Raw genomic sequence first — 9,906 nt, 5'->3', positions numbered from 1 at the left:
GCACACACACACACACACACACACACACACACACACGCACACACACACACACACACACACACACACACACACAGAGTCGTAAAAACAGGAAAAGAAAAAAGGACTTTTCAGATTGGAGAGGACAGGCAGGGATCAAGGGTGCAGAGGGAAATGGTTAGGGTTAACTTTCCTCTAAAGGGTGTCAAAAAAGGAACTAAATTGGGTGTCAGAAAGCGCTAAGGAGCTGAAATAAGTCAGGGTCTCCAGCTCTTATGTGGGTGGGTGCTCGCTTTATATTTTACAGACAATGTCCCTTTAAAACGCCCCACGTCTGGAAAGCCCATTAGATGTGCATATAAAATTTCCCCTGTGATTAATAGTTGATGAGGCAGGGTTGGTTGGAGGGTACTACCAACATGTGGCCGGCAGGGCTCCTCCTCTGCAATCTCACGTTACACTCCATAAACTTGCCACTCTTTCCCACCTATACGTTTAAAAAGGAGGAGGGCTCACTTGTCAAGAATGCCTTAGAAGAGTTGTGAAAACAGCCAGCCCGAGAAGGGGAGTCATGCAGTTGCGGATGCAGCACTCCCGCCGAGCCACAAGCCAGTCAGATCAGTCAGGGAGAGAGAGTGTGTGAGAGCACGGCAGAGGGAAAGTGTGTGAGAGTGTGTCAGGACCAGAGGCTCCAAAGGACGTCACACGGGCTCCCAGAGAGAGGGGGAAACACGCTGTCACAGGAAGGCGTCTATCCTCACGCGTCCTGGGCTGTGGAAGAGTCAACAGCCTCTGACAGAAGTGAGTATTCCTGAGGTGGATGCACCAAGACCATGATGTGCATTTAGTCAGCTGAGGTGGATTTTTCCCAAGACTGACAAAGACACAGATTTCCAGTCCTTACTGACTGTCTGGAGGGGGGTGCTTCAGCTCCTCTGCAAGGAAAAGACTCGTAATAAGACGCTAATCAAGATTGTGTGCAGTGTTATTGCATCACCATGGATCAGCCAGCCAGCAGCTGCATGCGGAGCGCCCACCCCAGCAGCCCAATCTGGGGTTGCATGAGGAACCCTCACTCAGGGGTCCCGGGAGCCAATCTGCAGTCAGCCTACCAGCAGGCCCCTTTCTCCCTGCACCAGAAGCCCGAGTTCCTGGCCTACACAGACTTCACCAGCTCCTGCCTGGTGCCGACTGCGCCGCATGCAGCCTACCCCCGAGACGACAGACTGTACCAAGACAGCCAGGGGGGCTACCAGAGAGCTGACTGGCAGTTCAACCCCTGTGAGACACGAGTGAGAGCGCCCGAGGCCTGCCCGCCCGTCGTCGCGCCTGTAGTCGTAGGCGGCGGTGGAGGTGGAGGGCCTGACCTGGACAGTGTAGGGGGAGACAGGCTGCCGGGGGCTGTGCCCGGGTGCCTGGAGGGAGAGTACTCACCGCAGAGCGTGGCGTCGGCTGACTCGGACAAGAAGAGCTCCACTAAGAGGAAGAGAGATGTCACAGGTGAGCCAGGGCGCGCTGGGATAGGTGGGAGTCAGCTGGGGTGTGTAGGTTTATAGGGAAAGAAAGAGCATCCAAAAAGCCACCACAGGAGGGTTTGATAGGGGAAACATGCAGTGATGAAAAGCACATTTGGGAGCATTAAAAAAAAGATAGTGAGCATTCCTCTTTTTCTACTGCACACTGGTGTATTTGGTGGTGGAAATAAAAAGAAAAGATGTGGAGGAAACATGGAGATGTGCCAGGGAAGCAGCACAGCTCTGGACCAGGCAGGGAAGGTAAAACTGATCACCATTCTTCATTTTTAGCTTTTCATTTTTGGCCAAACATCTGCACACAGGTGTAAAAAATACAAAGTTAAAGTTCAGCAAACGCTTCCTCCGTGCTCTGTGCCACAGCTGGCACTGACACAAATCCTCTTTCCTCACCAAGAAGGTCTTAAAACAACACTCTAAGCAGATTGTTATGCGAGAGGTGAGTAGGTGACAAGACTTTTGTGTTCGAGACACATACTTTAAGTAGCAGTTGTATCCTCTTATTGTTCAAGGCCTTTCAAAAGGCTGAAATGATTAATGGGACGTGAACGTTTGATTGCGCTGCTGTATCCGTTGGAAATGTATTGTTTTACAAGAGAGTGACCGCGGTGACGACGGTGGTAGAAAATGACATCAGAGGTTCAAGGCGTCACAGGTGCTTGTGGCTGCATTTACTATAATTCATTAGAGATTTATGAGCCCCAAAGTGAATTAGTGAAATGAATGAATTTGCATTGCTGTAGTTTTTGCAAGTTATTGTTCATTTTAGAACTTATTCACCTAAAAAAGGGAATCATAAAAATACTTTTCAGTCTTTATTTGTGAGTTTTTAAGCTGCTTCGTCAAGTGAGTCAAAATCTGATGACAATATTCATATTACTATTTCCAGCAGTGCCCTCACACATCCTTATATACGCTCAGGGTTGTGCTGTGAGCATTGAAATAGTATCCTTGTATGCTTTTGGATTACAGTGCAGTTTATTCCCTGGATCATATTTTACTCATGCTAATAGGAAGCAAAAGTAACCGATATCCATGACGAGCTAATTCCTAGAAGTTAACATTAGCAGAGAGCTGCAGACTAAAGGAAGTTTTTCTATTTAAAGTGAGGCTAAAGGTGTAAAATGTGCAGAAACGTGTCCTGGCAGAATGAGAATAAAAACCACGTCCAGCACATCTGGACGTTCACGTTTCGTCTGTGAAAATCCTGTTTACTGTGTTTCCCTCACAAGGGGATGATTTATGCAACGAGGCTGGCCTTCGACCAACTGCACCCAAGAAATAAAGAAGAGCTTTACGATCAATACTGCACATTTCCAGTTTTTAATTCCTTATAGCATCTAATGAAACTCTAAAGGCTTCAGGGAATTTTTTCGTGGATTTTATAAATGTTTTTTGTTGATGTTTACTATAATCCACTTTGAAGCAGATGGGTGGAGTTTGCTCCATCATACAGCAACACCTCAGATATCATCATCTGACTGGACTTCAGCCGCTTCGTGATTATGTGTTTGTCCAAATTGAACAAACATACGAGCACAAATAATTATTTGGAAAAACTACGACCGATGTCAGCAGCAGCTTAATTAAAGAGGCTGGTGGGGGAGTATGAGCGCCCCCCCCCCCCCCCTTACCTTATTGTAACCTCCAGCCACTACACTGAAAACATGCCAGACCACGTCTGGTAAAATCACTTTGCCTGTGAGCCCACTTTTTACATTCTTATCCATTGACATTTTCCTGTCGTTAAGCCGTAACACAATCTCCCACTGAGTGCATGCAACATGTCTGACCACTACATCAGTCCTTGGTTTCAGAAAAGAGCCATTCAGGCCCGTATCGACTCTCTGCTGGAGGAGCGTATGCAGCGTTAGGAAAATGTCCTGGAGGCATTCACATTACAGACGGAGCTGCTGCACAGTCTGATTGTGTCTGTGTTTTTACAGATATGGAAATGTGGTGCGCGAGAACTGATGTTTCCAAAACCATAAACTCCAACTGGTATCTGATATTGACTCTAATCCAACGTTTGACCAATAAATCTGTCAATAACAGAGTACAGAGTGTAACAGTCCTGGATTCTCCGTTCCATAAACTCTCTATTACAGCAAATGAGCTCCTTTAAGCGTTGTTATTATTACAGTGAAGTGTCTGTAATTTCTTGGAAATTGAAGAAAAAGCGCAAGAAAAAAGTTCATTATAGAATCAAATAATTAAAATACTTTAATGTTTATTAGCAGAATGAACAAATTCTTTATAACACGATAATTAATAAAGCAAATGTAAGGACTTTTTCAAATTCAGATAATTTTGCTGCATACTTTTTAACGTACTTACCACTATTTATAAGTCCTTGTGAAACATTTATAACTGTAAATAATTATTGAATGCATAGTAACAGCTGTGTAACTCGTTCACATGTGGGTTTAGAAATCTTGATAAATGTGTTGAAAACAGTTTATGTTGTCAGACACACATTACTCATCTATATAAAAATATCCTGATATCTGCTCACAAATGCACTACCAGGTGTTATTAGTGTAACCAGTTATTCTCTGATTTTTGCTTACAAATGATAAATATGGTTGATCTTTAATAAAGTGTAAAACATCCTGACTCGCTGTGAAATCCTGGCTCCACTTTAACACGTTATGCGATCAGTCGTGTAATTCCTGCACGCGGCGTTTGCTCTGAAACGACCGCTAATTTAAAGCAGCTTTAATTCAGTCCCGATGAAGACAAACTGCTTGTGCACCATCCACCAAAAAACAGCACCAAATGCTGTTTGTCTTTGGGAGCCTGCTGGGTGCAGAAGCCTTCTCCCTGCAAGTTTACGGTCTCTGGCTGTGCTGGATATTTATTGGGGGCCTGTTTAGTGAGAACTGGTTTGTGCCCCGCCAGGTGTTCAGTCTAACTAAACCTGCTTGACACAGTTCCAGACCAGAGCTGACAAGGCCAGGCAGTGCCGGCACACTCAGGCCAGCGCGCCATTAACCACACTTCAACAAAAAGAAGGTTTTTTGGCGTGACACAAAGGCACTCCGACACACACATAAGCAGGTATGCACAAGCCACACATGTACACCAGCACGCGCACACACATGTCCTGGTCTGCCCAGTCACATCTGGCACAGGTACCGCAGTCCATTTCACATTCTGGCCTGCTGCTCTGGCAAACACCGAGCAAAACTTCTCACTCTGACAAATTAGAGCCGTTTTCTGGAGATTACATCAGCTGCTAGTGTCGCTACCAATGCACAATTATTACCCAAAGCCTTTCCCGTTAATGCCCAGGAGGCGTTTTACTGAAAGTCAGATCAACTAGCTTTCATCTATATTTGCTCTTCTAAATGAGGTCTATAATCGACTGTTTCCTCAGAAATATGAAAGCAGGGAAATCTATAAATCTTAACAATGAACTGCACAGCTCTCACCTCATGAGAGCTTGGATGATGACGCTGTGTTTGCTCGCACTTTCGCAGTAATGGTGAACCTGATGGTCGGTGTAGTTTAGCGGTGAGCCCTCGCAGCTGACCGCCTCGTTCATAGAGATATCTCAGGCTGTTTTCCTGACGCATTTGCTGTCATGTAGAGATGAGTTAATGTGAGCGCTCCGGAGGGAAACCTCCTGACACACTCTCCCACGTAGCGCTCAGACCTGGACACATCCGCACCTTTGTTCTTTTGTTAGAGGCTTTAACGATGTTCCGCTGCATTCCTCTCCTAACTCAGTCCCTCTGTGGCTGGTTTGGTGGCCCCTGCCCTGTGCTGATGTGCTCTCACACACACCGTGAATCAGTGCTCAGATGCACTCATTTGTGCTTCAGTGTGCTTTCACAAACAGGCAGGTCAAAATAAAACATGCACACGAGCAGAAATGTGCGTGCGTGCTCACTGCACACACGCTGCAGGTGAACAGGGCTCATGGGCTCAGGTCAGGGTGGTCTCTTTTTAAAGTGCTGGTTTGGGTGTTTACTATATGGGGGGCCTCCCACTAAAGAGTCTTTGGAGTTGTGGTTTCATGGTCCTTGAGGTCTGTTTAATAGTCAAGCAGGCTGGTCACAAATGACTGCAGAGCTAATTCAAATCAGATTAGCTGTGAATAAAAAGAAAATAGAAGGGGTCAAGTGGTGGAATCACCACGTAAGACCCTCCTATAGAGAGAATAGAGGAGGAACTGTTGACTAGAATGAAAGATATCATCTATCTGCACCCTATTAAAACAAATGTGATGAGAAAATTACCTGTAAAATAATGCAAAGAATATGCACAAAACACCTCTCTGCTCCTCTCCAGATATCCAGGAGTCCAGTTTTAAGGTGGACTCCAGCTGCAAGGCCCGGAAGGAGCGCACAGCGTTCACCAAGGAGCAGCTGAGAGAGCTGGAAGCCGAGTTCACCCACCACAACTACCTGACCAGGCTCCGCCGCTACGAGATTGCCGTCAACCTGGACCTCACAGAGAGACAGGTACGCCGGCCTTTCCCCCACATGTGACCCCCAGCCGGCCAGGAAACACAATAATTCTATTCCCATCACTCCATATTAACTTCATTCAAATATCTTAAATATAAAAGAGATTTTCAGTCTTATTTCTGCAGAGTTCATGTGAAAATGTGACTGAATTATGTAAAATCAATCATCCCCCAAAAATACAAACATGGTAGAAAGGTTTAAAATACCAAAAGAAATGTAAAATGAAATACTGTGTTTTTGTCTGGAGTGCAGAAAGATAGTCTAACAGTGACTTTATTCCATTCATACTGTCACACTTTTCCAGCCGCAAATGATCATTTTACCAAAAAGTAGAAAAATAGCACCTTAATAACTCGAACACGTTGATCTCTGGGGACATAAAATATAAAAATGTGACAAAATAAATACAACAAATCCTTCAACTCGGTAATCTGAACACATTTGAAGTATGAAGTCTTGTAAATATCTCTCTTTCCGCTCTGTGATCATGATGCACACATAGTTGCATCTGAATTCTAATGAATGGTTTTTTCCACAACGCGTCTCGTCCTGTGGTTCAAGCAGGATGTCTTGCAGCTTTAATGAGTGGGCGGCAGCTCCAGACTTGATGAAATCGGGCGAGCATGTGTCAATGCTGCTGGATAAAACCCCGTCTGCCTGTCAGGCCCGGTGTCCCAGCTCCTCCTAATGAGGCCACGGTGCCATAGTGACCACACATACTGCCGTCTGCTCCCAAATCTGTTTCCCAGACCTCTGGAACACACACGCTTTCGCAGACGGACACACTCGCACAGCCAGGTTCCATCTTCACTCAGAGCTCCCACTGCAGCTCGCCGGCTTTTTCCAGCTCATCCTACATGCTTTGGCGCTCTGCCGTTCTCACAATCAGTCACGATGAGCAGAAAGAGTCGGAGAAGGAGAGGCTCCAGGATGTGGGAAGGGATTCATCTGAATCAGGCGGGAATGCTTGGTGGGATGTGCAGAGGTCACCCAGAGCTTCCCTGACCTGAGAAACAAGGGCGTGAATTCACTTTAACACTTCACATGATCTTTCTTATGACTCTCGGAGCTCAGTGTAATTTCATTTTGACATAATCCAGCTGGCTCATTTTAGCTTAAAACAGCTAAATCCCTTCAAAAGACCAAAACCAACAAACATTCATCAAACAAACAACCTGCGTATCCACAGCCTGTTGTGTCCTTGTCCTCTGTGTCTCCATTGTTGTCCACACTGTTACTCTGGCTGACATGTGCCGTCATTACCAGCATGTTTATTTTGACTCAGTGCCACATACGCACTCCTGCTGCTGCGATGCTCCCTACAGCAACAAATGTGTGTGAATCCAGAAAATATTGCAAATATTGCATTATTTACTGCTGTTTTAGAGAATTACAGCCTTTTTTTTTTTTTTAAATAAACCACACTTTAGTGACCCTTTGTTAAAGGGAGAGTCAGGAGCTGGAGACAAGCAGCCTGACAGCTAATTAATTCACAGTAATATTTGAAATATGGCTCAAACACCAAATTGAATGTATTTGGTCTTGTCCAGGTGTTGCAGAGGAGTGAATGTTGTCAGTCTGCTCACCCCTCAGTTGTTATCCTGCCTCATTTTTTCCAATTTGTAATCCTGCGGACTCTCAGGAAGTGTATGTTTTCGCTGCTATTCCTGGCCGGACAGTTGCAGCATGATATCATTCTCATTTCAGTGCAGTGGCACAGATGAGCACGATCCACAGCGCAAGTACATCCTGTGTAGGCTGACATCCTGACAGCTGACTCTGTTGACCTGCAGTCTATACGATACTCTCCGCCTGCATTTGCAGAGATTTTAGAGCCAGAATCGGGCGCTTTGTACTCACAATTCATGCTCCGTGCAAGGCCAACGCAAACCGAGCCAGTTTATACACTGCACTGGGAGATTTGTGGTGGATTATTTGTCTATTTCTCTGCTGACCATGTTGTAAATTTTGCTAAAAATGGCAAAACAGTGAAAAGCCGCAGTGATCGTGTTACAAGCTCAGATTCGGCTTGAAATACATTCTGCACGGAACCTGTGAGCGTTATCTAGCATTGATATTTATTCTTTTAACTCCTCAGGCTGAGGCTTCATTTGCAGTATTCATTGTTTTATACTAACAAGGCTGCAACTAATTATTATTTGTCATTTATTGGTTCTTTATTTTGTCAATAAATTGTTTAATGGTTTAGTCCATAAAATGTCAGAATTTCTCAGAATCCAAAGTGATGTCTTCAAAATGTGAGTTTTATCTTACCCAAACCCAAAGATATTTCATTTACCATCATAAAAAACCAGCAAATACTCATATTTGACAGGTGAGAATAAGTGGGTTTTTGTCATTTTTTGCTTATAATTTAAATTAAGAGATTATCAGAATAGCTGCAGATAGATAGTCAATCCACTAATCAATTAATCCACATTCATCTTAGATTATTAGGGGAAAACACCAAGAGAGACAATTTTTTTCTCCATGTACGCTGATGACATTGCATAAAACCTTCGCACTTTTCATTTAGCTTTACCGGCATTGATGCATATTCTAATGTCACATCTCCTTCATGTCTGTGCAACAGGTCAAAGTGTGGTTTCAGAACAGGAGGATGAAGTGGAAGAGGGTGAAGGGAGGACAGTCGTCCTCGCCCAACGACCTGGAAAACGACGACATGGACTCCGCGGCCTCGCCCAGCTCCGAATGAACGACGGGGTCGACGTTATGAGAAGGAGATGCAGATAACCCGGTGACTGCGAGGGGCTGGGGTCAGCCGGACGCCGACGCAGCCTTCGCTCATCTCGTTGGAAAGCTGCAGACTCTGGAAGAAATCACTGAGCATCTCCTTTGCTGTTGTAAATAGTTGATTTATGTCCATAATGAACTGCATTTTGATCCACCATTGATAAATTCTGTGCTCGAGAGGCTGCCTCTGTTTGAATATTAGGTGATACTCGTAGGTCATTGTAGATCAGTGACGGCGTCCAGACAGCAGCTTTAAGGCCGGTGATGACAGATCAGACGGTGATGTGATTGTGTTTGAGTGCATCCCCTTTGGTTCCAGTGTTGTAATCATGGCCTTTGACGCTTGACTACAACCACCTGGGAAAACTCAGACTGCACAAGTGTTGCCAAGCCATAAGTGCCTCCGAATCAGATGGGTTTTTTTTTTTCATTTGTCAGTTTCTTTTTCCTAGAATATTGTTTTTTTTTTCTGTCAAGCATTTTTCTACTATTCTTTTTTTTATACATGTTGAATGTTATTGATAAAACACAGATGTTGCCTGTTTCTGCAAATAGAATAAATCATCTGCTGCAAAATGGGGAAAATATCTCGATAATTTCTTCCAACCGCAACAATTGAGTTATGATTGGACAGTCGGTCGATCTGTATTCTTGGCTGATGGTTGTATCACGTGTGGATCTTCTGGTCAGACTTGACAAGTGCTAAGACTTGAGAACACAGTGATAACTGAGGTGAAGTTTGCTCGCATTTACTTTTGATGTTGGCAGTTAACATCAAAGGTAATAAATCGTGTGTGTGTGTGTGTGTGTGTGTGTACTTGCATATCCCCTTAAGCATGCAGAAGTATTTCCGCCTGTTTCCACAGATATGCCGCCCATATCTCACGTCAGGTCTGCTGTAGTGCTCGTTGATGGCTGTTTCCCTTGTTTGGAAAAACAACCAACCAATCAGAGGTGTGTATGTGTGATTAAGAATGGTGACATCATCAGAAATTCCCATAAAAAAGACAACAGGAGAGGACAAGATTGATTTGTGTAAACAGGTTGTTGTGAGTCTACATACAGAAGTAACAAAACTTAAAGGGCCAGATTTCTTTAATCATTAAAGCTGCACTAATCAATATTTTTATCTGAACCATGGATGAAATGATGATGTGAAAAGGGTCTGC

The 9,906-nt window shown here is 44.4% G+C and overlaps 1 protein-coding gene across 1 annotated transcript; it reads left to right on the top strand.

Moving 5' to 3' along the window:
• Positions 1-640: 640 nt before the first annotated feature.
• Positions 641-9,018, top strand: meox1 (mesenchyme homeobox 1). The gene is made up of 3 exons (XM_070990346.1): positions 641-1,476; positions 5,805-5,977; positions 8,577-9,018. Exons 1-3 carry the CDS (start codon positions 975-977, stop codon positions 8,697-8,699), a joined length of 798 nt encoding a protein of 265 aa, XP_070846447.1. The 5' UTR covers positions 641-974; the 3' UTR covers positions 8,700-9,018.
• Positions 9,019-9,906: the final 888 nt, after the last annotated feature.

The sequence above is a fragment of the Chaetodon trifascialis genome, chromosome 21, assembly GCF_039877785.1.
Source record: "Chaetodon trifascialis isolate fChaTrf1 chromosome 21, fChaTrf1.hap1, whole genome shotgun sequence".
NCBI lineage: Eukaryota > Metazoa > Chordata > Actinopteri > Chaetodontiformes > Chaetodontidae > Chaetodon > Chaetodon trifascialis.
Note: the sequence above shows the minus strand (reverse complement) of the source record. Positions and strands in the feature narration are given on the sequence as shown.

Bases quoted from the DNA above. Each gene is read 5' to 3' on its own strand.
- meox1 (XM_070990346.1), top strand. From the start codon at position 975: ATGGATCAGCCAGCCAGCAGCTGCATGCGGAGCGCCCACCCCAGCAGC. The intron at 1,477-5,804 runs GTGAGCCAGGGC...GCTCCTCTCCAG, and splicing joins GAGGAAGAGAGATGTCACAG to ATATCCAGGAGTCCAGTTTT. The intron at 5,978-8,576 runs GTACGCCGGCCT...TCTGTGCAACAG, and splicing joins TGGACCTCACAGAGAGACAG to GTCAAAGTGTGGTTTCAGAA.